At 38.4% G+C, this 26,883-nt stretch overlaps 2 protein-coding genes across 3 annotated transcripts in view; one reads left to right on the forward strand and one right to left on the reverse strand.

Moving 5' to 3' along the window:
• Window positions 1-2,670: 2,670 nt before the first annotated feature.
• iqgap2 (IQ motif containing GTPase activating protein 2) overlaps window positions 2,671-26,883 on the forward strand; it is a 36,388-nt gene continuing 12,175 nt past the window's right edge. Inside the window, exons 1-18 of one of the 2 annotated variants that reach the window (XM_058375446.1) lie at window positions 2,671-2,958; window positions 8,124-8,223; window positions 14,395-14,551; window positions 14,877-14,954; window positions 15,578-15,654; window positions 17,561-17,628; window positions 18,170-18,283; window positions 19,251-19,429; window positions 20,220-20,307; window positions 20,477-20,640; window positions 20,927-21,014; window positions 21,299-21,459; window positions 21,942-22,108; window positions 22,257-22,381; window positions 22,660-22,823; window positions 26,084-26,174; window positions 26,388-26,555; window positions 26,651-26,811. In XM_058375446.1, coding sequence (XP_058231429.1) covers window positions 2,913-2,958; window positions 8,124-8,223; window positions 14,395-14,551; window positions 14,877-14,954; window positions 15,578-15,654; window positions 17,561-17,628; window positions 18,170-18,283; window positions 19,251-19,429; window positions 20,220-20,307; window positions 20,477-20,640; window positions 20,927-21,014; window positions 21,299-21,459; window positions 21,942-22,108; window positions 22,257-22,381; window positions 22,660-22,823; window positions 26,084-26,174; window positions 26,388-26,555; window positions 26,651-26,811 — 2,196 coding nt within the window. In that variant the 5' untranslated portion in view covers window positions 2,671-2,912. The remainder of the gene's footprint in view (window positions 2,959-8,123; window positions 8,224-14,394; window positions 14,552-14,876; window positions 14,955-15,577; window positions 15,655-17,560; window positions 17,629-18,169; window positions 18,284-19,250; window positions 19,430-20,219; window positions 20,308-20,476; window positions 20,641-20,926; window positions 21,015-21,298; window positions 21,460-21,941; window positions 22,109-22,256; window positions 22,382-22,659; window positions 22,824-26,083; window positions 26,175-26,387; window positions 26,556-26,650; window positions 26,812-26,883) is intronic. The other variant, XM_058375447.1, reaches the window with a different exon arrangement.
• f2rl2 (coagulation factor II (thrombin) receptor-like 2) lies at window positions 22,817-24,969 on the reverse strand. Its single transcript, XM_058375450.1, has 2 exons — window positions 24,699-24,969; window positions 22,817-24,564 (listed from the first exon to the last, which is right to left on the reverse strand). Exons 1-2 carry the CDS (start codon window positions 24,766-24,768, stop codon window positions 23,537-23,539), a joined length of 1,098 nt encoding a protein of 365 aa, XP_058231433.1. The 5' UTR covers window positions 24,769-24,969; the 3' UTR covers window positions 22,817-23,536.

Consider the following 26,883-nt stretch of genomic DNA (forward strand, 5'->3'; position numbering starts at 1 on the left):
TGTGAGTGTCTTGTGATTTGGGTATGCAATTTGCAAGTTAAACTGGTAGCGACAAGCTCTCTTTATTGTTAGTAACATGAGCTCCAGTGAAATATTAAAAAGGCCAACTTGATTTTCTACTGAACAGAGCTCAATGCAATTATGTTAGCCACAATTAATAAAATTAGGATCCACTGACCTCACAGTGACTAAGAGACAATAGTAATAGACATATGTTAGTAAGAGAAAATATCCTTCTATTATGAATAAGCTGCAACAAAAATAACTTCTCAAATTTTTATTCGTTGTGTTAGAAACTAATTAACAACTAAGATTAACTAAATGAAGCTATTAATATGGCTTGACAGAGACTGTGAAAGCCAGATATACAGTTTCTTGAACCCTGTAGTTGTATTACACAGGCCTCCGTGGTTTACAGATGTTATCACTTCATTCATTTTTATCTTCACTATGTAGCACAGTCCTGCTTCCTTCTTTGTGTTTCCTCTTTCGCTTTGGCTTCCTGATAGCTAATCTTCATTTGTAGGACATCCAGCATTCACAGATATTTAAACATACTGCTGTTTAATATTTTTCTACTACTTTTATGCTTTGTTTTCTGGGAAGGTCACTTGCCAGTCAACCTCTGTGGATGGGATCAGCAATTATATCTGAGTCATGAAAGATTACAGAGCAGTAATTTATCCATCACTGTATACAGTGTAAAGACAGCATGGCTAAATGTATAAATTTTTGTAATTAAATCATTTTAATGTCCTTGCTGCTGCAGTGGTTCATCATACGTACATTTATTAGGTTTCTGTCAACTGAGTACATACGGTTTACTCTAATTTTTCACGATTTATTAAATAAACCAATGTAAGGATTGAGTGGTCCTTAATGGTCAGTATGGACCTTAAATATTTTAAAGGTAGTGTATCCAGATGTGCATTGGGTAAGATTTCTCATGAGTAGGTTTCTAACTGTAAATAGGGTAGAACTGCAAAAGATTTTAATATTTTTCTTTTTTAAATTCTTTCAACCCATTCCCTCTGTTCAGCTAGTTAGCATTGTCACAACTCGATCCGTACTGGAAACACGATTTGTACTGCGTATGCGCAAAATTGCTGCCAACAAGCTGCTAGCATGTTAGCATAAAACCACTTGACATGAGGGTTATGTCATTCATACATGCATTCCAAGCGGGTTTTCTCAGCCAAATAATGCTTTGTCCTAAGGTCAGAGCTGAAATCAGCTCATATATATCATATATATATATATATATATCATATATATATATATATATATATATATATATATATATATATATATATATATATATATATATATATATATATATAAAAAGATATTGTTTTTATTCTTAGTAAACAAAAAAAAAAAAAAAAGTAAAAAAAAAAAAAACCCTTAAAGCAAATAAGATGTCCTTTACTACACATTCAGTCACATTGCTGATATCACACTCTGTCCTGGACTGTACTACAAACTGTGCACTATGCACCGTACACTCCGGTTTGCACTGGACTCTTCAATACACTCAGATTTGTACTGGACTCTTCAATACACTCAGATTTGTACTGGACTCTTCAATACACTCAGATTTGCACAGGACTCATTGTAAACACACAGTTTTTGCACATACCTGGTTTTTGCACATTGTCTCATTTTCTCTTGTAACTTTTAATTCTAGTTTTTGCACATTACCTTATTATCTCTTCAACCTTTACATTTCTAGTATTTAGTATTTGTTTGTTATATTTTATTTTATTATATATATTTTTTTGAGGCTTAGTGGTTAGCATGTTTGCCTCGCACCTCCTGAGTTCGAGTCTCGCTCCCGCTCACTGTGTGTGGAGTTTGCATGTTCTCCTCGTGCTTGGTGGGTTCCCTCCGGGTGCTCCGGTTTCCTCCCACAGTCCAAAGACATGCTACTACGCTGACTGTAGTCTCTAAATTGCCCGTAGTGTGTGATTGTGTGAGTGAATGAGTGTGTGTGTGTGTGTGTGGGCCCTGCGATGGGCTGGCACTCCGTCCAGGGTGTATCCTGCCTTGATGCCTGATGCCTCCTGAGATAGGCACAGGCTCCCCGTGACCCGAAGATAGATCGGATAAGTGGTACAGACAATGAAATGAAAAAAAAAAAAAAATTATTTGTTATATCCTGTACCCTTAAATTCTAATATTTGTTATTTTTTATTATATTTATATTTTATTTTTTTAGTTATTACCTATGCTTGTGGATACTGCTGGAAGTTGTACATTTCCCATTGGGATGAATAAAGTATCTATCTATCTATCTATCTATCTATCTATCTATCTGTCTGTCTGTCTGTCTGTCTGTCTGTCTGTCTGTCTCTCTCTCTCTATCTATCTATCTATCTATCTGTCTGTCTGTCTGTCTGTCTGTCTGTCTGTCTGTCTGTCTGTCTCTCTCTCTCTCTCTCTCTCTCTCTATCTATCTATCTGTCTGTCTGTCTGTCTGTCTATCTATCTATCTATCTATCTATCTATCTATCTATCTATCTATCTATCTATCTATCTATCATTTCCTCACCGTTCTACATCACGAACAGCGCCTTTGTTTTATTTTACCTCCCTCTACCAGCAGGTGGCGTGGTTTGTCCAGTGCGACACTCGGCGCTCTTTCCTGGGCGAAACGAGCAAACCGCTCAGTAAAGGAAACAGTTCAGTGACAGCCGCTGAGCGCAATGGGAGAAGTGTTTCACACTCGACTGCAGACATGACAGGATACTTCTTTTAAAACAGAATCCGGCACAAGGAAATTTCTTTCACAAATCTTTCACAGTCGTTATTGAGCCAGGTCTGAGATTCAAAAACATATATATAATCATAAAAAATAAAGTGTGAGAGGAAGTGCAGTTGATGTTGGGAGCGTGAAAAGGCGAGGTGACAGGATGTACTATGAGGACGGCGCCACTTCACACAGACCCCGCTATGGATGTGAGTACACAATTTACGAGTTTTATTATTTCATTTCATGTGTATTGCATGCCTTTTTTTTCCACCAGAGAAGTTGCAAATATATATATATAACTTTTATACTTTAGCACTTAAAGTTGTAATAAAGTACAGGTATCTAACCTGTCAGGCCATGTCGAGCTCTCTGGGGCCATTTTGTTATTCTAATGTAACAACATACTCGTTTCATCTTAAGCACTTTTTTGTTATATTACTTACAATTTATTAATTTGTCTATCTTTCCACCAAGCCTTACAGTAGATTTGAGGCAATAGAACCTGAGGCAAATCAGATCCTGAGGCATTTTAGTCACTGAACTTCCTAATTTGAATAGAGATTAGTATAAAGGGAGGGCTTGCAAACACTTTCTCTTGTTAAACATTAGCCTTGGCAGTTGTTAAAGCACATGATATAAAATAATCAAATACTCTAAATGACTCCCAAGTAAGTATACATGATCGTTTTCTCGTTCTGTCCAACATCACGTGACACAAGTGGTGAGATACTTCTAAATGGACAGGTCCCAATTATGCACGGGTTCAGAAATGCATGGGATGTGGATTTTATAGTGCGTCACATTTTTGGATCTGATTTGGATGAAATCCCGTTTCTCGAACGTTTTTCCAGTGTGCAAGAGTTGTTTTGCCGGTTTAATATTAACCCAAACCTTCTCCTCTAGGTCAGAGTTTTGTTCACCAATCTTATCCCACTCACTCCAGCTATGTTTGCTTTACACAAAACCCTACCATCTCGGTCCATCGCGTTCCTCATAACGCCCTGGCTTTTTATTCAGTAATAAAGTATAAAGTACGTTATTCAGTGACAAATAAATCAGTACTGGGAAACTAATCTGAAAGGTATGTAGTTGTTAGAGAGACCTGTGAGTCAGTCTTGGACTTGTGGATTAAGTTTCAAGGGTGGACAAATCAATAGTGACTAGGACAAGCAAATTCTGTGTCCAGGCTATAGTCATATAGTTGCCCGGTGGACATGTAGGTTAAGTAAAGGTATGTAGTCACACTATATGGCCAAAGGTTTATGTACAACTGATCATGACACCTTACACTATCTTGCCAAAAGTTTTGGAACACCCCTCCAAATCATTGAATGCAGGTGTTGTTTTTCAGGGCTTTGGGTTTGGCCCCTTAGTTCCAGTGAAAGGAACTCTTAATGCTTCAGTATACCAAGACATTTTGGTCAATTTCATGCTCCTAACTTTGTGGGAACAGTTTGGGGATGACCCCTTCCTGTTCCAATATGACTGCACACCAGTGCACAAAGCAAGGTCCATAAAGACACGGATGAGTGAGTTTGGTGTGGAGGAACTTCACAACCACACCAGTCCTGACCTCAACCTGATAGAACACCTTTGGGATGAATTAGAGCGGAGACTGCGAACCAGGCCTTCTCGTCCAACATCAGTACTGATGGCAATATAGTGTATATGTGCTTGTTGAACATCCCGTTTTAAAGGCATAGCATTTCCCACTTTACTGTTTTTAACAGTTTCCACATTTCTGTGAAGAAGATTTCACTAGATTTTGGAATGTTGCTTGAGGATTTGTGATCAATTAGCCACAAGAGCATTAGTGATGTCAGACACTGACGTCAGGCAAAGAGGCCTGTGTTCCAGTTCATCCCAAAGATATTCAGGTCAGGGCTCGGGCCACTGAAGTTCTTCCACTCCAACCTTCCCAAACCATTTTATTTGTGTTATGCTGGAATAAATTTGCACCTTATATCTCAACACACAAAGATATTCTAGAGAATCATTTGGCATTACTTTGGGGAAGACCTACATATGGGTGTCCACAAACCTCTGGTCATATAGTGTATATTTAAGATACTTTGATGCTGTTTCTGTAGAATGAGTTCTGTGCTTCCAATAGCTCCACCTTCTGTACTTCATCTGGCTTGTATTCAGAGTTAGATTGGTCAGATTTTCAGAAGCAGGAAAAGAAAAGGTCAGAGCAAAGTTACACTTCTTGTGTGAGTAACAGTCATCTTGCAGCATCTAAACTTTAGAAAAGGACTTGCTGACGTTTTGATGATGGTGCAAACACAGTGACACATTAAAACATTAGGCTAAGGGTAACAGGGATATACTCATTCTGTCACATTTGGACTGAAAAACTCAGGGTTTATGAAAATACTACACTTTCCTTTGGGCTTATCCAAAAGGATTCATCTGGAAAATAAGATCTGCATCCATGTTCTACATATACTCACTATTCTGGATCTTTTGCCTCAACTAAACACACCAGCTCCTAGTAGAGTCCAGTTCCTAATAGAGTGAAATAGCATTAAATGTCATCTTGTACTAGTGTTGTCTATTTGTGTTTGCTACAGTGTGTGGCAAACCATTGATTGAGTCACATCCTGTTATAGGCATTCCTGTGGAGGGGCAGGGGTTGTGGGGTTTTCGTGAGGGTGTGTGTGTGTGTGTGTGTGTGAAAAAGTTGAAAGAGTTTTGAGTCTCACCTGTCATCTGCCAGAAATGCACTTAATATCATCAATTTCTCCAAAAGTGAGGAGTTAATAACCAGTTGACCCTGGAACACCAGAGATGATGGTTGATATACACTAATCAGGCATAACATTATGACCACCTGCCTAATGATGTGTTGGTCCCCCTTTTGCCACCTTTCTATCAGAACCAGCATTAACTTCGTCAGCAATTTCAGCAACAGTAGCTCGTCTGTTGGATCGGATCACACGGGCCAGCCTTTACTCACCACGTGTATCAATGAGCCTTGACTGCCTATGACCCTGTCACCGGTTCACCACTGTTCCTTCCTTGGACCACTGTTGATAGATACTGACCACTGCAGACCAGGAACACCCCACAAGAGCTGCAGTGTTGGAGATGCTCTGATCCAGTCATCTAGCCATGACAGTTTGTCCCTTGTCAAACTCGCGCAAATCCTTACGCTTGCCCATTTTTCCTGCTTCTAACACATTAACTTTGAGGATAAAATGTTCACTTGCTGCCTAATATATCCCACCCACTAACAGGTGCCATGATGAGGAGATAATCAGTGTTATTCACACTGGTCATAATGTTATGATCGGTGTACATCATGACCTTATTATTAATTATGAAAGAAAAGTAAGACAGATTATCTTGCTTTTCTGGGCTTTCAGTGTAACAAGTGTAACATGCTGTTTGGGATGGTATAATAGAACAGATTACTAGACATAATATTTAGTGCTGATTTTAATCATTCCTTCATTAATTTTCAGTTTCCAGTATGGGTATTCTTTTCACACTGTACATTATCATTGAATATTAACTGACCAGCCCATAACCAGTAAGCAGTGATTTAGAAATAAATTTATAATCGAGACTCAAATACAGTGCGTCTTTCCTGTTGATCATTTACTCCCACATGGGGTATGATGTAATGCTTTTTTCAGTGATCTTTTTTCTTAGCAGTGTGGTGGCCATGGATAGATAGAAGCGTTAAGCTTGAAGAAATGGCTGCGTGATGAGGCCCACTAGAGATCAGTTGGCAAGCCACAGCATGTATGTCTGAGCTAAAAGTTTGCCAGGCTGTTAATCACGACGAGGCGCTCATTTACAAAAACAAAGGCCAGCACGTGACCGTGTCATTAGAATTCATTTTTGTTAGGTGAGTGGAGATTGGGAAAACAGTTGGTGCTGTGCTGGCTGCATCTTCTGGCAGAAATAATAATGATGAATCAGTCAGCTCATGATGTGTGTCACATGCTAATACATGATGTATTTTCATGCACAACATTTACTATATGTAATGTTGATGACAGTGATGGATGTTCCAAACATATTTTTTTTTATCATTGTTAGTAATACCCAATATTGATTCTATATTATCATGCCTAAAGTTTCTGCAACGTGTAAACGTCAGTAGCAAGAGGGCGACATCATTTTTTGGCCTGTGGTTTCATTGTCATTGTCATATGGGTCAACATCACATGCAATGAATTCACCATATTAAATCGGTTAGTGGGTTGGATCCAAACTCATGACGTTAGAGCGGAGAAAACACAATTGTTATGCTGTTGTGTCTCAGGATCAGCGTTTTGAGGACCTTGTTGAAATATATATTCATATGTTTTCAATCAATAGCCACATCAGTCTCTCCTCAGCCATGCCATGACATCACTGCCTTGCTGAAATCATTAATACCGTGTAAGGAAAAGCAGATTTTATTCATCTTATACCACTGGAGTGCTTCCATTTATTTATTTATTAAACATCATAATTGTTTTTCTGTTGGTACGTTTTGTTCCAGCTTTCCCTCTAAAGCACTGGCATCATACCAGCAATTAAAAAACAGAGTTTTTAGAGCTGTTCGTGTGAAGTGTCTGCCATGCAAGTCCCCGTGTAAGTCATTACAACAGAATCAGATATGTATTAGAACGGGTGCTTTCAGATAAACCCATCTGTCGGAGCTGCTTTAATAGAAAATGAATCAGCACATGTTCACCAAGCTGTGGTATACGTGGTTTTATAGATTCATAAATATTAAAAACCGTTCTTTAGTTATATATCCTGATGTCACATATATAGACAAAGGAAGCTAGAAGAACTCAAGCCCCACTTTGTCGTCTATTATTACGGACACCGGGGAGCTGTTTGGCAGCAGGTATAGTTTTGAAGAGACCATGCTGTCTAATCACAGGCTTCGAGAATCAAAGGTGGTTGTCCACGCTCGTGGCACTGATACAGCTAATCTTAATAAGTTCATCCCACCCAGGTTCCATAGGATTATACACAGTTTTAAACAAAGCTGAGATTACAGAAAAATGCTCTTTAGCTTTCATTGACCAGAAATGGCTAGTTTGTTAGTGTTTCCAGCACTCAAGCATTTAGCAACAGAAGACTGAGGGAAGGGATTGATATCAAGTCACTTGAAGCAGCATTAGTGTGTTTCACGACTTAATAAATAGATAAACTAACATAAAATAATATAAAATATAGTCATCAGCCCTTCACATTCAGTGTATGCGTTCAGTGTTTACACTGAAAATGGCTTGGGGTATATGGAAGAATTGTTTTGATCCATGATGATGATGAAACTAACAAGTAAACTGTCATGTTCATGTTCATGTTTGTTTTTCACTTTCTAGTTTGTTAATTCTTGTTTTGTTTTTGTTTTTTACAGCCATTGTGGATGATGAGAGGCTCTCGGCAGAGCAAATGGATGAAAGGAGGCGGCAAAACATCGCCTATGAATATCTTTGTCACCTAGAGGAAGCCAAGCAGTAAGTTTTATACTCAGGCTTTAGTATTGTCAGGTCTGTATCATTTTTCTGTTGACCTCTTTATCAGAATGCTCTGCTTGCATTTGTGAGGTTTATGGGCACATTATGACACTTCAGCTCTGTATGCTCTGTTGATCTGATCTTATTGTTCTGTGTTTTACTGCACATGCTTTATATTCACTCTGATGTGTGAGAGGGTTGGGTTGAGTACAGATATGCATACTAGGAGGCTACTTTTTTGAATTGTAAACATTGATCACATAGTTTGTATACATGTATACACTGACCAGGCATAACATTATGACCACCTGCCTAATATTGTGTTGGTCCCCCTTATGCCGCCAAAACAGCCCTGACCCATCATGTTCCATGTATGCTGACACCTTTCTATCAGAACCAGCATTAACTTCTTCAGCAATTTCAGCAACAGTAGCTCGTCTGTTGGATCGGATCACACGGGCCAGCCTTCTCTCCCCACGTGCATCAATGAGCCTTGGCCGCCCATGACCCTGTCGCTGGTTCACCACTGTTCCTTCCTTGGACCACTTTTGATAGATACTGACCACTGCAGACCGGGAACACCCCACAAGAGCTGCAGTTTTGGAGATGCTCTGATCTAGTCGTCCAGCCTTCACAATTCAGCCCTCAAATCCCATTTTTCCTGCTTCTAACACATCAACTTTGAGGACAAAATGTTCACTTACTGCCTAATATATCCCACCCACTAACAGGTGCCATGACGAGGAAATAATCCGTCTTATTCACTTTACCTGGCACTGCTCATAATGTTATGCCTGATCAAGTAAAGCTGGGTCTCAACAACAAAAAAAGGCCCGTAAAAATACATTTGTTACTGCTTTGTGAAATTCCTCCTTCATCTTAATTGATACTTTTCTGTTAGCTTGAAAGAACTGGCCCTTGCACTCTCTCCTACAACATGAAGTCACACTGTGGTTCACAGAGTTATGAAATCCACAGAAAAAAAGGCATGTATACGGTTCAGAGTGCTAACCAACTAGGTAGTTTCTGCTCTAGATGCTGAATCCAAAGAACTTACAAAACTAACATTAGCTAACATTCTCTTGCAAAAGTCAGCAAGCTGAACAGTAAACTGTTTCTGTGTTTGCATGTGGTTTCACCTAGATTCTCCAGTTTCTGGCAGCAACAAAGCAGTGCTGCTTAATCCCAAGTGTAATCAAAAGTTTCAACAGGTTTTACATATCAACTGACTTTAGGACTACTAGGTTTAGGCATTTTTGGAACTGAAGAACAGCCAGATTTTAGACATCTACTCTCAATGCATCAAGAAGCAAATCAGATGCCTATTTTTTTTGCTGTGCATGCTGTGAGTTGGTAGTTTAAATAAGGCATGCTTAGATTAATAAAGGAAAGATGAATGCATTATCACACGTCCATTGTATTAGACATAAAGGACATTGATTCTGATCTGTTAGCCAAAATCAGTCAGCTGTGAATCGAAACAACAACCAAAGGTGAATATTGTCATGAATAAGCTTCACATGCTGCTTTTCTGCACAGATTGCATGACTCTTGTCCATGACTTGACTCTAAAAAACCCCTGTTCCAGGAAACCTGTCAAATTGCATTAGGATTATGGTGCTGGTCACTAATTGGCCTGTAAATGGCATTATGTCCTACAGTTCCACTTTGGCAGCTATGAGTCACAGAAACCTGGCCATTGTCAGAAAATGCTTGACTCCTGTAGTCCAGGTTGTCCATCAAAAAAAAGAAAAACTGTATAAGAGCGACGTCAATGCAAAAGCATTATAGCTTAACTGAACAAATCTCTGTAGGTATCAAACCTCCTTTGTTTTCATTTCTATTATAAATGACATGGTAAGACAGGATACTGTGAAAAGAAAGTACATTTAATTTTATAAATTGTTTTTCAAATGTAAATGCTTTGAATCTTGTTCTAGTTATAGGTCATGTAATATTATCTTTCCTAAGTCATGAGTATAATGTGAAATTCTTATACTTATTCTGTTTCGCTTCACTCCTGATTGTTTCCTTTGCTTAATTTTAGTGACACGTATGGCAGTGAGTATAAGCTAGGCAGCTGAAAAGTCACACACTCTTTCCCACACCCTTTTTTCTCTCCTGCAAACTGATGCTTTACTGAGGAGACTTTGTACCTGTTGACTTAAAGTAAATAATACATGTTTACCCATGTGGACTTTGTAGATAAGTCCTTTGAGAGAAAAATTTTCCCATTAACTGTCAGTGCTGTATGACGTTAAAGATCTATGAATTCAGTGTACTGTACTGTAGGTTGCGATGTTAAGTGACAATGCCTGCTGGTGCAGATCACACCTAATCCCCGAGACGCTTGTCTGTGATTCACAACCTTTATTTTACAACCTCCTCTATTTTCTTTCAGCTTTTCAATCCATGAAATCTTCGATGTAGAATTACTCATTGCTCATTTCTCTGTCCTGAACCCAAATTTCTCCAACTGCAATGTAGTGGGCAATGTTGTAAATATGATATTTATGTATACAATACTAGGCAGCACGGTGGCTTAGTGGTTCGCACTATTGCCTCTCAGCAAGAAGGTCCTGGGTTTGAATCCTGGGTTCGAACAGGCAGGGGCCTTTCTGTGTGGAGTTCGCATGATCTCCGGTACTCTGGTTTCCTCCCACAGTCCAAAAAACATGTACATTAGGTTGATTGCTAATTCTAAATTGCCCGTGAGTGGTTGTCTGTCCATATGTGGCCCTGTGATGGACTGGAGACCTGTCCAGGCTGTACCCCTGCCTTTCATCCCAGTGTGGCTCCAGCAGACCCCCGTGACCCTAATTAGGAATAAAGCGGGTATAGAAAATAGATGGACTGTTGATTCTGCTATATAGCTCAGGATTCATTTTTAGGAGGATTTTAGAATGTTCACAATTAGATGTATGTTAGAATGACACCTTTGAATGTTCCCAAGTTTAGTTGAGAAGTAAGAAAAGTGACGTTATATACAACATATTTAGAAAAAACACTATCACCATGGTGAGAGATCATTCTCCGCTCTTCTGTCCTCTGGTACAGTGGATGTATTCATGCTGATGAAGTCAGGAGTTTCTTATCATATTTTACTGACGTAACCTGAATAGTGTTATATTAAACATGAGGTTTTTTTTCTCAGTACTGTGTTTAATTTCAGGTACTTGTTACACTCAGTAATAAAATGACAGTTATGTGCACTTCCGGTGTGCAGTTTCATGTCTCAGACGTATTCTCCAAAAGTAGCAACTATTTTTAGGAAGTAACAATGAGATAAAATACTAAATTCTATACCAAACATACAGAGCATATGGAATACAAACTTTCTGCACAACTATATTATTTAAAACCTGTAAAATTAAGTACAATCAAGTAAATGAATATATATATATAGGATATCTGTTTTGGACTGTATTGCAGTAAGGGCGGGTTCATAGACTTAACTGTCTAAACTGAATTGATATGCAGTGTCCCCTATGCACCCAAATGTGATTTTGTTTGTACAATTCACATCAACATGGTTTGTCTAGGTTAAATTTGTATGCCAAAATTGGCGGCATACCCAAACTGAGTGTTAAAACTCTCTGATTGATAGACAGTTTATGCATGCTGTTCAAGATCCATACCGCTTATCTTAATATGATCCCTTGGTATTGGAGTATAATGTTCAGCTCGGACATTTTGACCTAGTTATACACTTAAAAACGAAAAAAATAAAAAATGACTGGGATTATCCTTCAGATTTTTAGCTGAAATCCTCAGTTCACCTCATCAGACTATCATTCTAGATAAGAGGCAGTAAGACTGGCCCGACTAGAGGCTCTCGGTCTCTCTCTTCAGCGTCCTACTGATCAGTTTGTGTTGACAGAGAGCAAAGCTTGTGGGAGGAGGCAGCAGAACTGCTGATGTGTGATGGGGCAGCATGTTGTCTCAGCCATTGTTGATCCATCTGTGTTGTTTTTAATTAAACTGCCCTGAAAGTCATATAACACCCGTAGTAAGATGTAGAGTAATCCAAACACGAGTGTGTTTACATACACTACAGTAACAAGAAAGTTAAATACAAGTGTGCATGATCAACAAATACGCACAAAATGCTAAGAATCGAAGCTAGATTTAACAGGTTAGTATTTAGTAGTGATTATATACAGAATATGTTCAGATTCTATAACCTTGTAGTGAATTAGAGGATTTGTTATTTCTGAGACGGTATGTTACACCTAATAGGATTTTAATGCAGCTCCTTAACCATTCCCACAAATCATTAACACAAGTCCAGCAAACAGCGTGTCAGTGCTCGCATTTCAGCTAATGCTCCTACATCAGCTCGTTTCATATGCAGCTTAGTGCTTTGTAATGCAATATAACCTTTTGGAAGGATACCAAGCACATTTCACATTCCAATAGCTCTTTTCCACTTGAGTTAATTGTGCATAGGATTGTCTCTCCATTTTCTAGCAGGCATCCTCTTTAGATAATGGCTAACCAGAGATGTCAAGAAAGGTCTTCTTCATGTTTTTAAGAAAAATGAGAACACTGAGTTAGATTAGTAAGACAGCTTGCCAGCACCTGGGACATTGCCATTACGCCTACACAAGGCATGGCACAAACTGTGCCAGTGTAGGTGCCATGACAATGGAGCCTTGTTTTAGCGGGTCAGGGGTCATTTGTTCAGTGGGTCATGGACCAGTGGCTGCCACATAGGAAATTGCACTGGCCTGCATCATTTAACCAGCATTTTCAGGAGCCAGTGATCTGTGTAATATACAATCTTGGGATGTTTTCTGATAGTATAATCCTCCTTGTGTAACATGTTATGTTAGCCCACTAACATTATTCTCTCTGTTATTCTGCTTGAGATTATTTATGCGAAATACTGAATGTGACTATTGTGTTTGAGTATCTGTATTTCTGTGGGCATGTTTGGGGTTTAACTGAATAATAATAATATATCATTCACAACGAACGGATAATAATTTCTAAATAGAGTGAAATATATTTTAAGAAAGCTTTCCAGAAAGATCCATATGGCATATGTTTGCACATGAGCTGTCATGCCTGCAAATGTTCCGATACCAAAGAAACAATGATTAGTTTGTTCATGTTTTGGGAAAACCAGACCCAACTAAATCCATGAGAAGGTAGGTACAAATAAAACCTGATCAAGCCAGGAAGCTCCACACATATCAAAACAAACAACCCTTCATGTTTAGGCCACACCCACTTCAGGTTCAGTCCGAATTTGCATACTGATGCAAATATTTGGAGCACAAAACAGATCAAGATGATGATAGTGGCATTGTGTTACACCGCTAGTGTAAGTACGTATTTGTTTTTTTGCGCTTGCAGTAAACACAAGTCACAAGTATTTTTTATACTCCTTACTTCATTGCCAAACTAGTGTGGCAGAAAGGAAATGCAATCACCATGATTGTAGCAGAAAAATAGGAACTTAAAGCAGCCCTCTACTAATTAGATCATCAACCGCTGGTGCTTTCCTTGAAACATTCCTTCCTCCACAGTGCAAAAGTCTATGTTGACTAGCTGGTCTAAGCAGTGCTATCCTCAATTTGTATATCACATATGATTTCACAGCCTGAGCTCACGGACCATGGTTTCATATGTTCACTATATAAGTTTCCAGTGTTAAAAGTTAATGCTGTTTGTGCGAGGAAGTGAGACATCTCAAAAGCATTCTACACTTGGTTGCACTACAGAACTGAAAACCTGTTATGTGTGCACTGAGGGGAATATATTGCGCAACTCTTTTTAAATAAGCCTATATCACTGATATAGTCCACTACAATGAAACATCTGATAGCTAGAGATAACTGCTGGCATTATACCAACACCGTCTACTATCATCAGCCTAATATTAGTTCACTATGAATATTTTATAAAGGGAGACCTCACCTGTAAGTCTGGACAAGCCGATGGCTTTTAATTTGTACTAAAAGCCTAGGAGACCATTTCTAATGCTTCTCCTAAAGGAATGTACCGGGTATTTTTATGATTTCAGACTGATAACAAAATAATTCTTCGGTCACATGTTGCCAGCATGTACTATATAAGAGGATGACGAAGATTGGCTTTTTGGGTTTGGTTTGAGGTTTGTAGTTTAGAGTCTTGATCTGAGATTATTTAAAACTTTCTTTTCAGGTGGATGGAAGCCTGCCTGGAGGAGGATCTCCCCTCCACCACAGAGCTCGAGGAGGGCTTGAGGAACGGCGTCTACCTCGGCAAACTCGCAAAGTTTTTTGCTCCCAAATTGGTTTCTGACAAGAAGATCTACGACAGAGACCAGAGCCGTTACAAGGTACGCAGAGTGAATTAAGATCTAACGTTTGAGCGCTGTCAGTGAGTGAGTATACTGTTCACCAAGCTTAAACACTTTGAGAAGCTCTATACACAAATGTCCCAGTCCCACTGCATTTACAGGAAGCTCTGTATCCTTTACGCACTACAGACATTCTCACTTCTTCACTATTCCCACGAGTAGAGATCAACCAGTGACATGTATTTACTATAGCAGTTTGACCTTATTGCTGTGATGAAATAAATAATAATACAGTATATTCTGCTGTTTCAACTAACTGTGTATGTTATCTTTTGAATGTTATTTTCTTTTCTGTGTTGTCCAGCACACAGGGCTACATTTTAGACACACAGATAACACAGTTCAGTGGCTCAGAGCTATGGAGTCCATTGGTTTGCCAAAGGTGAGGCTTTCTGTGAAGTACCTACACACACAAACTCACATGTGTATAGTGTAGTGTCAACCCTGTAAGGATTAAAAAAAAAACTATCACCCTATATAATATACAGTTGGATCTAATTAGCTTATGCACCGCTGTACCTTGTGCCTAGTTGCAAAGATTGAGTTTGCAGTACCTGGCAGAGGCTTTCCCTCAAGGGCAGAAAAGTTGCAGCGAGTTGCAATGTTAAACCCAGTGTAGTGTGCAAAACACATACAGGGCTCAGGTCCTCGCCAGGTTTTACATACCTGCTACAAAATAAGCCTTTGTACTTAAATTAAACCATATGTTCTTTTTTATTCTTTAGGTAACTGAGGTATAATCCAGAAATTTTAAATTCAGTATATAAGTAGGTCAGGTAGAAATGTTATGTAGTCTGACAGTGGTTTTGCATGTGCTAAAATGTGGTTACTCCACAGTTCTGCTGAAATCTGTATGTTGCAGGTGAAGATTAGAATTCATGACATTTTCAGATTGTTTCTAAACGTATGTGGTTTATAGCTATGAAAAGATAGCAGATTAAATAAATAAACAAATATAAATTCCTTTCCATGAAATTGGCCACTGATACTGCCTTTTCCTTTCAGATATTCTATCCTGAGACAACTGACGTGTATGATCGTAAAAACATGCCCAAAGTGATCTACTGCATTCATGCACTCAGGTACTGGCGAAAAAATCTTTCAGAAATCGATGCGACATAGCAGTAGAACATAAACCTCGAATAATGGAGTGTGCAAACGATAGCTCGTGTGGTTTGTGGTGCCTAAGCACTTGCCATGACAACTTCACCCAACATACTAAGCTCACGTCCTTGATGGTTTCAGTGACAAGTGTCCTGTGGTACATCATCTCCAGAGCCCCGTCGGTTTACTTCCTGCCTGCTTTTAGTCATTTCCTGTCACTGTTTCCTGTCAATTCCTGCCATTTTGACACAGCAGCAGATCTTGTTACAAGGTGGCCTTTATAGTGTGATGAATATTCCTTTCTCTAAATCTACATTTATGCATAGTAAATTCACAATGCGTATTATTCATTCATAATAACAAATTAACATTCATTCGTAATCAGTAGCTGTGATAAAGTAGCATATTTTCGAGAGAGGTTTTCAAAAAGCCTTCAAACAATGCAAGTTGATATAGCAGGATGAATCAGGTGCTGAGCCTAACAGGAAACCTGTCGAAATAGGTGGTTTCTGTTTCCTTTCTACTACGTTTTATATATATATATATATACTACACTGCTATCTCCAAAGTCAACAGCGCCCCCCTGTAGCATTTCAGCTTCATACAAAGGGAAATTCTGATCATCACAAACACACGACGCCTTTAGTTTAGTCAGTCATTAAGTATATATTCTAGTGCCTGAACTAACATTATTTAATAAGACATTTAACTATGTACATTATTAATAATCCATTGTCTGAATAATCCAATAGCAAGACATAACAGTGTTAAGCAGGCTCCTTTGCTTTGTTTAGCGGACCTACGAGCGTAGCTAGCATATACATGTTTACTGAATGACAACAGGAAGGCTGTAGTAAGTTTTAGATGGTATTTTCTTGCTCTTACACTTTCCTTCTCTCTCCTCGTTGCTCTCTTTCTCCCCACCTGAGCCTGTCTGGCTTTCTTCCTCTTCCTCACAGAAGCGCTTCCTTCCTGACCCTATAGTCAACTCAGCTTCTCAGCTGGACTAAGCAGCCTTGAGGCCAAATGGATCCAGGGAATCCCCCTCCTAAGCAGAGGAAATAACCACAGGCATCAAATAACCCCCATCCTCTGCATTGTGTTTAGCCTGTGTTTAATTGTGCACTGCCTATACGCATGCTTTTTATTTCACTGGATACTACATCCATTGATGCCTGAAAAAACTCTGTAGCTATGCATGTGGGGAAAACAACAGATCCCCTCCCCTCTCCAAGGTAGTGCAAAGGCTGTAAACAATTGAATTAGTGTGAGCCTCCCAGTGTTGGTTAGTCATTGTAAGCTGTTTCTCTTGTGCCAGGGGTTAAACATTTCACCCTTTGCCCCTCCTGATGAATAAAGCAAAGAAAGAAATCTCCATTTCTGTCTATTGTCTTTAGAGGTCAAAGGTACAGGAAGCATGAAAGCTTATCTTACACACATACCCAGGCACACAGTACACTAAATGCTTTAATGATTCATGACCTACTTATCCTTTATCAGCAGGTAGATGAAAGTTTAATGGAGTTTCCAGGCACCTGTAACAGGATTTATACAAGTATATCTGCAACATAATCAAGACCTGAACCTACTGCATACTGACCTCTTGTGTTAGGAACCGTGCCATTACACGTTCACATTTCCTATTGCCCTGATGCTAAATTATTCCTTATTTCAAGCAGTATATCTAGCATGGGTGTGGTTTATTCATCAGTCCAGTACATATGCATAACATTACACTTGAAGTTTAAAGCAGAAATGGAGTACCATGTCAAACTTTGTACAAATGCTATTAACCTTAAAACCTTGTTGTGTTGTTGTACCGAATCTGGTCTTAGATTTCCTTACACTCGTGCATAACAGTTTTATTTATTTATTTTTCTTCAGTTTATATCTCTATAAATTGGGGATTGCGCCACAGATCCAAGACTTGCTGGGCAAAGTGGACTTCACAGGTATACGCAACAGATCTGAGTCTTGTAAACTCACCGCACAATAAATTTATATACAATAATCTCACATTATGCTACAACATCAATATGGAAAATCTTGTAATTATGCTAAATTTGATTCTTCATCTTCAACACACAGTCCTTCGTCAGTCATAAGCACTCAGGTGTCTAGCACACACTCTCCATATGCATAACAAAAACATAAAAGCACAGAAGGTAATTACTTGCCTAGCCTGTGGGCAATCGTGCCAGGTAATTACAGGCTATGCTTAGCTTAATTGTAATATTATGTTTATCACGTCTAGTATATGGGGTGTTATCACCCATTGTTGTCTTACTTAATGACCTCATAGTTTTCCTCATATAATAATGATCAGCAGGAGATGATAATGAATCAAAATGTCATGAAAAGTTAAGAGAAATGTTAGGAAAGGATGCAATTTCTTGACTAGAAATGAGTGCAGTTCTACACCTTTCTTATGAGTTATCACCATTACTGTACATGTTTTTAAGTGGATTAAAAATAAGTGTTCCCTCTCTCCAGATGAGGAGATCAGTAACATGAGGAAAGAGTTGGAGAAGTATGGTATCCAAATGCCAGCATTCAGCAAGATCGGTGGCATCCTAGCGAATGAGCTCTCGGTGGATGAAGCTGCTTGTGAGTAAATACACTCATTTGAGGGAAATACTGCACTGTGGCTGTATTAGGTTGCTGTATCCAATTAGAGAATTATCATTAAGCCGCATTACCAGTGTAAGTACATTAACTCCGATTGAGATTATGTATTTGTGGATCTGATTGTTCCCAAACTGTGCTAATGAATTTTTCATCAAATACACTTTTTACTGTTGACGAATCAGCTACTGATCTACTGAGAATTTAAAAACTCTATAAAATGTAATATCATATAACATGCATATTGGCTAGTTAAAAAAAACTGCACGACTGAATACAGTTTAAAAAACTGAAAGTAAAGTTATACTGTTCTAAATGATCAGGCATAACATTATGAGCACCGAGAGGTGAAGGGAATAAGACTGATTATCTCCTCATCATGGCACCTGTTAGTGGGTGGGATATATTAGGCAGCAAGTCAACATTTTGTCCTCAAAGTTGATGTGTTAGAAGCAGGAAAAATGGGCAAGCGTAAGGATTTGAGTGAGTTTAACAAGGGCCAGATTGTGATGGCTAGACGACTGGATCAGAGCATCTCCAAAACTGCAGCTCTTGTGGGGTGTTCCCAGTCTGCAGTGGTCAGTATCTATCAAAAGGGGTCCAGAGAAGGAACAGTGGTGAACCAGCGACAGGGTCATGGGCGGCCAAGGCTCATTGATGCACGTGGGGAGTGAAGGCTGGTCCGTGTGATCCGATCCAACAGATGAGCTACTGTTGCTCAGATTGCTGAAGAAGTTAATGCTGGTTCTGATAGAAAAGGTGTCAGAATACACAGTGCTGTTTTGGCAGAAAAGAGGGACCAACGCAATATTAAGCAGGTGGTCATAATGTTCTGCCTGAAGTGTGTATATTTAAAATCATTCCAATGAGAATGCTTCAGTAATTCAAACCTGAAACAAAAAATATGTCTTTACTGTTCTTTATTGTTTTAAAATATGTCTTCCTGCAGTACATGCTGCTGTTATTGCCATTAATGAGGCCATAGATAAAGGTCAGGCTGAAGGCACCATGTCAGCTTTGCACAACCCAAATGCAATGCTGAGGAACATCAAAGTGGAACTAGCTCAGGATTACCAAGATACACTGAGCCAGGCCAAGAGGAGGAAAGACAAACTTGCCTCAGGACGTGTAAGACACACTTCTTTTGTAAAAAGTTTAAACAGTGCACCTGAATAATGCTACAAATCACACAGACATGGTTATTGTCTAAATCACAGCTGTTCATTACCATCGTAGGAAGAAAAATGTTAAAAACATCTGAAGAAAACAGAATGCTACATGTTACACGTTGACATGGCAGGTGTTTGTGTTGTAGTGTTCCCACAGACCAGATGGTACTTTCAGTTCAAAGCTATTAAGATATACAAGGCACGTTGTGAAATTTCTGCTTTTTGTGAGTTAGTTAACATACTGATGGTTGTACTTATTTTTAAATGACTCCTATCTGCTTTTGAGTGATATGTCTCATCTTACCAAAGGCACACACGTTTCCAGACACAATGCTCATAGGTAGAGTAGTGATTATTCAGAGTAGCACACCGAGAAATAAAAGTGTCCCTGATGTGAAACGCAAAAAGCACAGGTAAGCAAATTTTTCAAAGGTTTGTGCAAAGTGGGATATTTAGATTTGGAAACTTCTCCCTAGAGCCTTCCATAGAGTCAACATCTGCAACATTTAGGTACAAAAAGAATGCAACTCCCTCAGACTCCATTTATTGACTCTAAATGCTGTGGTAGTGAGTCAGAGGTTAAGGTATAGAGGTCAAGACTGTATTTATTAATGCTTTTATATTCTGAAATACAGGTAACTGAAGCACATGTTATATCAAATTATGTCAAATGTCAAATTACTTACTTCTCATGGTCACTATTTATGAATGATGGTCCACTAAATATGTTTGTCTTTGTGTTCATCCAGCGTTCTTCCATTGCAGCGGAAGAGAGGGATGTATATGAGGAGCTACTCACCCAGCAAGAAATCCAAAACAGTGTGGAGTTGGTCAACAGTGAGTGCACAGATTGTCTGCAAAAAACTACTTTTTCTTTACGTATATTTTAGTTCATGTAAATTTAAATTCGGAGTGTGAAAGGCTTTCTACACAAAATGTTAATTATTGAGAAAAGCTCTCAACTTAACAATAGATATATATATATATATATATTCTCTCTTTGCAGTGCTTACAGCTTTGCAGAAGGTGAATCAAGCCATTGATTTTCAAGATAAAGAGGCTCTCATGGCTGCCCTCAGGCTACCTGCCCTGGGCATTCTCAGTATCTCAGAAGCGAACTCTCAGTGGTACCTGGAACACTTTACTTCATGCAGAGATCACAAAACTAAGGTGGGAATGGCTATATAAAATATTTCAGTACCTACAGTCTCATTATCTAACAAAATCCATAGAGGTGTGCACTAGGGACCCAAAACAAATTATTAAGGATTTTCTTTCCAGGAAAATGTAATTTGTTTTTGGTCTAAACACTTATGGATTTTTCTAACATAAGCCTAATTGATTCTTGAGATAATTAAAAATAAAATACTGCGGGAATACAATACAGGAGTGGAAGCAGGGATGGTTGTTTAAAAATATGACAAAGATAGTAACTTGTGAGCATCCTTTTCTGTAGGATATTGGTGCTGCAGCTCAGCTGGAGAGAGATGAGATTCAGAGTGCTGTGAGAACCTGCAATGACTTTGCTGAAGCAGAGAGACTAAGTATGCATGACCTTTACCTTGACTTTGTATATTGTGGAAACGAACCATGTGTCTTTTTGGCAAACCAGAAATCTTCGGCACTAGCTCATGCAGAAATATGCATGCTAGTTAATTTTTTTATTTGTTAAATGGCCAAAAATTTTATTTGTTAAATGGCCAAAAAAGGAGGGAGTGTGGGGCAAAGAGGCATTACACAGGAACACAACATGACATAGTATTGATAAATAATATTGGAGTATTTGACATAAAAGCGTTGATGTATGTGATTGTTTTGATGGCTGCAGAGCAGGAGTCTGTTGCTGCCATCAACGCTGCCATTCGTCAGGGTATTGCAGAGAACACAGTACAGGAGCTGATGAACCCAGAAGCCCAGCTGCCCCTGGTGTATCCCACTGCTGCCAACTTGTACCAGTCTGAACTCTTCAGCCTACAGAACAGCTCAAAGGTCAGCTTTTAGGACTTATTTTAGGAATATTTACCTAATGATGTAATTGATTGCTCAATTAAAATATATAAAATACTACCAAATAGATTTTATGTGGCCATAGAAAAAGCAGGTGTGTATAAAATGTTAAAATAAACTGAAAATAGTTTGCACTGTAGAAGCCACTGTCTTTATGTGATAATATATGCTTTTATTGTATATAGTGCACCATGGAGGATCTGTATAGGCATACTATATAGTGAAAAGGGCAATTTGGGATTGGGTTTTAAGTGCGGGGTTTAAGTGAAACAATATATAGAATAAATTATTTTCATGAGTCTTTAATACTTGCTATTATTATTATTATTATTATTATTATTATTATTATTATTATTATTATTATTATTAAGAGAGGAAAAACAGACATCAAAGTACAATTAGCATGTAACTGAGTACAATTTATTTGATTTTTACTGCTTTTATTGGATTGTTTTGTGCCGCAGAATAAGGCAGGTCTGAGCCATGAGGAGTTGAATGTTGCTGTTGAGATGCTGTCAGCGGTAGCTGTCTTAAATGAGTTGCTGGACACTAAGGATGTTGTGGCTGTCAGCGAGCAACTTTCTGACTCGCCACTTGGCTTCAGTAACATTGATCATGACAATATGCAGAGGTAATGAAGAATTGCTAATTGCTCAAAATAAAGCATCTTTAGTTATTTTGGTCCAGTTACTTTTCCCTATAATTGCATTCCTCTTGGATGAGCAGTCTTACTACGAACATTGGGTCCTGATATATTATTTTGTTTTTGCTTCTGATAGGTATGCAGACATGCTGGTAAAACTTCGAGCAGAATCTCTCGCTCAGGGCCAGGAGTTTCTCACCTGGAACGATGTTCAGAAGTGCATCGACACTGTCAACTTTCAGGTTCATGAGGAAAATGAAAGTAAGGGCTCATTACTGTTTTACATTCAGATTTCATATACTGGAAACAGAGACTCTTGTGGCTATAAGAACCATATAAATGAAAACATTTATTTAGTTGCACTATTAATACACAATACAGTTAACACTATATTATATTTAAGTTTTTTTTTTTTTACACTTTACAGTATACATATAAGTGTTCATTCTGGACATATTAGACTTTTGAAGTCCAGACAGTTGTGTCTTCGTGTTGTAGTTGTGTTGATTACACTAACCGTTTGAGGTGTGTGTTTGCAGGAGTCATTGCCATTGCTGAAATCAATGAGGCTTTGAATTCTGGAGATGCAGAAAAGACATTTGCGGCTCTAACTCTCCCAACAGCCAAACTACAGGGAGTTAATCCAGCCACAGCCAAACACTACCATGATCTGCTACTGCATACCAAAGACCGCATTTGCAAGGTATCGACTTATTTGTATTGTGTGATGTTGCTAAAGAAAGAATTTGTATCCAGTGTAACCAATGGTATTCAAGTACAAGATATTCAAGTTTGTTTTAGCTTTCAATCTCTGATGACGCAAGTTTCAAACTCAATGGCCAGGAATTGAATATAGCAATGTTCTTCACAATTCTGCTCCTTTTAGATAAAACATTTATATGTCCAGTAGGGTCCAGTGCACAAAAATGTTAAAGAAATGTTGTAGAGATTGAGATTTAGCACACATGTAGCACACAAAGAAATACATCATCCAACTTTTCCTTGAACCGGAAAAAAGCCTTTACAAACAGCAGGATATTTTTAGAAAAGCAACAAAAGCGGAAGAGTTTTTTTTTTTTTTTCCAAAGGGATTACTCTCTTCCTGTGCCAAATATATAAGAAATATATCCTCTAGAAAATATATTTTTATATCGGGTAAGTTAAAAAAAATTGCTTTAATCAGTGTAACATATTATAACCTAATTGTGGATACAGTTGATTAAAGTGACAATTAAAAAATTTATTTCTTAAAACATCATAAATTCTGCTTTAGAAGCTTAGGTCATTTTTGTTATGAAGCCCAGGCATAAATTGTACTATATACACGTTACATTCATGCCCTAAAGTAGGATTGTGAATTTACCATAATGTTTGTATATAACTTGGGCAATAGTTATAACTTTAGGGGTAGCAAGGTTAGTGTGTGGTCACTGAACTCCTCAGATATACTCCTTCAAGGGAGATAAAATTCCCTCTGGATTTGGTACTCTTTGTTATAAAGTAAAAGAGGAAGGGGTCCAGGCAGCTGTGAAAACAGCAGACACACACAGCTACACTGAAGTAATTATAGAAGTCATCTTGCTTGTTTGTATACAGTCTCACATAATGTATCCAGTGGATTGTGTTACTTGGAGTGAAACACACCACAAAGATCACAAATACAAGTGTGATTGCCTTAATGTAATATGTAAAATCACAGCTGGACCTGCGTAGGTGATATACAATAGATCCATAGGCAAATATGATGACTGCGAAAGGAAATATGAAGCCTAGAAAAATGAGGCATAATCTATAAGGAATCAGTAAGCTGTAGAGTTTCTCCTCGTAAGGCAGAATGTCATGACATGTGACGATCCCAACCTGGTTGAGGTAGTAGCTTTGATGAGTGAGGAATTCAGGAGCCATGGCCAGAGCAAAAACAATCCACACGGTCAGACTTGCCCAGGTTGTGCAAGATCTTTTAGAGAGTCCTCTGTACAGGAACGGATGTACCACAGCTAAATACCGCAACACGCTAACACACATGTGGGTATATATACAGCAGTACATGTTCCCATAAAAGCAGGCTGTCACAAGTTTACACGCGAGCTCTCCGAACACCCAGTTACTGCCATTCAGATGGTAGTGGACTTTAAGCATGAGAGAGATGAGGAGGAAGAGGTCTGAAACTGCTAGGCTCAAGTAGAGGATTGCGCTAGACAAACTTCCAGTCTTCCGACAGAGAAAAGCCAGTACCAGGATGTTGGAAGGAATTCCGATAACAATAGCAATGATATAAGCTACTGGAATGATCCTGGTGCTGACGAATCCATCTGTGAAGTTCACATGATTGTTGGAGATGTTCTGAAGCTGTGGTTGATGCAGGGTTTCATTTATGGATTTAGCTTTTTTTCCATGAAATGTTCTTGGACCTAAGCAACCCTTTGTTACTATGCTACGGTTTTCTGAAATGAAAAATAAATAAATCTTTGTGAGTAATCCTATTTACAGATATTTTGAGGGTCTAATAAATAAAATAGACATTTCAATTTCTAACTAGATTAGACATTTTCTACATATTATCTTTAATATTACTTACGTCTGTGTTGAACATGGCTTGAGTCTGTTAGCACAAAAGTGCACAAGAGTATCAAAAGCAGTCTCCACATATCTGTCTCCTCTAGACGTCCTGGCCTTCACTCAATATTCCACCTCACGTTCTTCTTCTTCTGATGGTCACAATCAGTACAGTTAGTGAAGAACATCTTTAAATAAAAACAAATCCGAAATATGAAAATGAAAAACAGAGCGTCCAGCTGAAGTTCTCTATATCCTTCATCCTTTAGAGCTGTGGGGTGGTTTCCTGTCCAGACATGTAGGACACTGACAGTAGAATTGCTCTGGATTGCACATGCCAGGAAATTGTTGTTGCAGTGTGGGAGGAGATTACTGATTACTGGTTTCTGTTTGTATATTTAACACAATGCTTCTAGCTTTTTTCTGAGAATCAGTCAATGGCTATAACATATTTTATCATTCACATTTGGACTATTTAAAATTTACAATTAAGAAGTTTCAACGTGGTTATAGTTAATTTTTTCTTTGTTTTTAATCTCTGCATCTGCCTAGTCTCAGGATTACTCATGCATCTATTTAGCGTTAGAAAAAACATTTGATCATGACTCATTGTATTATATACCGTAGAGACACAGAACACAAGATAGAGTCATGCTCTGTCATTAATGGAGAACATTTTTTTTTATTTAGAAAAGGGAACTGCTGGTACATGCAGAAACAGTCACCATGTTACCATTGATATGAGTAGCTATGGAAAGACAGAAATCATAGAAAACTACTCTGGCATCTTCAGCCAGCTGTAGTTTTCTCCATCTGTACTGATGTATAGTTTTATTTATTTAAATCTAGGCAGTTCTGTATATGACGTGCAATTATATTCATATTGTTATTCACTGTCTGTCTGTTCTTGTTGTATCTTGCGGCTCTCTCCTCCTTCTTATCGGTCTCCATACCCATGTCTATTAAAATCCCAAAATGTACAAGCATCAAGACTAGCATATCCTATAAAAAATAACTAGCATGAATGTTAAAAGCTGTAGGTAGCTGACAACACAAACTAGATACATATTGTAAACAGCAGCAATAAACGCCTCTATCTGTATTTCCTTTCGTTCAGAAATTCTTATTTTGTTTAATGTAAGGTCTTTACAGTAAAATCCGTAGGAGATACGGTATCTTTGATGGGACGGTTTTTTGATGGATAATGTACAACAATTGCTACTGTTATGAAAACATCTACAGTGTTAAATAGAGCCAAGTCACCTGTATTTCCACCACAAAATTTTGTTGCTTCTTCACTATCCTGCCTATGCTATTTAAGTGACTAGTAAAAGAAAAATGTTATGTTTTTACTCATGTGCATGTTAGTGCTTGTACTGACTCAGTGATGTGTATTTTGTAATGCAGCGGTCAGGAGATGAATCTGCAGTTCTGTGGTTGGATCAGATTCAGGAGGCGATACACACTGCCAATCAAGACCAGGAGGATGCTTTGAAACGTACGATCAAATGTACTTTTTACCTAAACATTACATTAATACTCCACACCGTGGCTAAACTTGTTGATGGAGTTGTTAAGAGTAAAATTATTTCAAATAAAGAATTTCAGATAAAACGTTTGCCTACTGTAAATCCTCCTTAATATACAATAAACCTGTATTCATCCTTAATAACCTGTATCTACTCACTGACTTTACCGTGTCATATCCCAGTGGCCGAGGCAGTGGCAGACATTAACAGAGCGATAGCTGCAGGACATGAGGACGATACTCTGAGTGCTCTGCAAAGACCATGTGTAGGACTGAGGGGTGTGCTGCCTGAATGTGCAAACCATTACCAGACTGAACTAGAACAGCTGCAGTCTCAACACACACAGCAAGGTAATGTTATTTTGTACAGGAATATATCAGTTCTATCAATATGGTTTGGGTTTTCTTTGTAAGGCACATGTCATTTTTTTTTCAATTCTAATTAGCTATAACTATCTTGTTAGGGCATAGTGGTAGCTTGTGGGTGAAGCACAGAATCAAAGACAAATATGATTATTTCTACAACCTGGAAAGCCAAACTGGGACATGGGTGGAACCGGATGACTTTGTCCATGATAGCACACAACTCACAAAAGAAGATATTCAGGTAGGTTATCAGCAGTGAGATGCATTTTTATCAATCAGCACTATTTACCGGTTTGCTATCCATTTCTAACAG

This window comes from Hemibagrus wyckioides, linkage group LG22, assembly GCF_019097595.1.
Source record: "Hemibagrus wyckioides isolate EC202008001 linkage group LG22, SWU_Hwy_1.0, whole genome shotgun sequence".
NCBI lineage: Eukaryota > Metazoa > Chordata > Actinopteri > Siluriformes > Bagridae > Hemibagrus > Hemibagrus wyckioides.

What these genes read in the sequence shown, in the direction of transcription:
- f2rl2 (XM_058375450.1), bottom strand. Translation starts at nt 24,768, where the DNA reads ATGTGGAGACTGCTTTTGATACTCTTGTGCACTTTTGTGCTAACAGAC. An exon ending in AAGCCATGTTCAACACAGAC is followed by an intron (nt 24,565 to 24,698) that starts GTAAGTAATATT and finishes TTTTCATTTCAG; the next exon opens with AAAACCGTAGCATAGTAACA.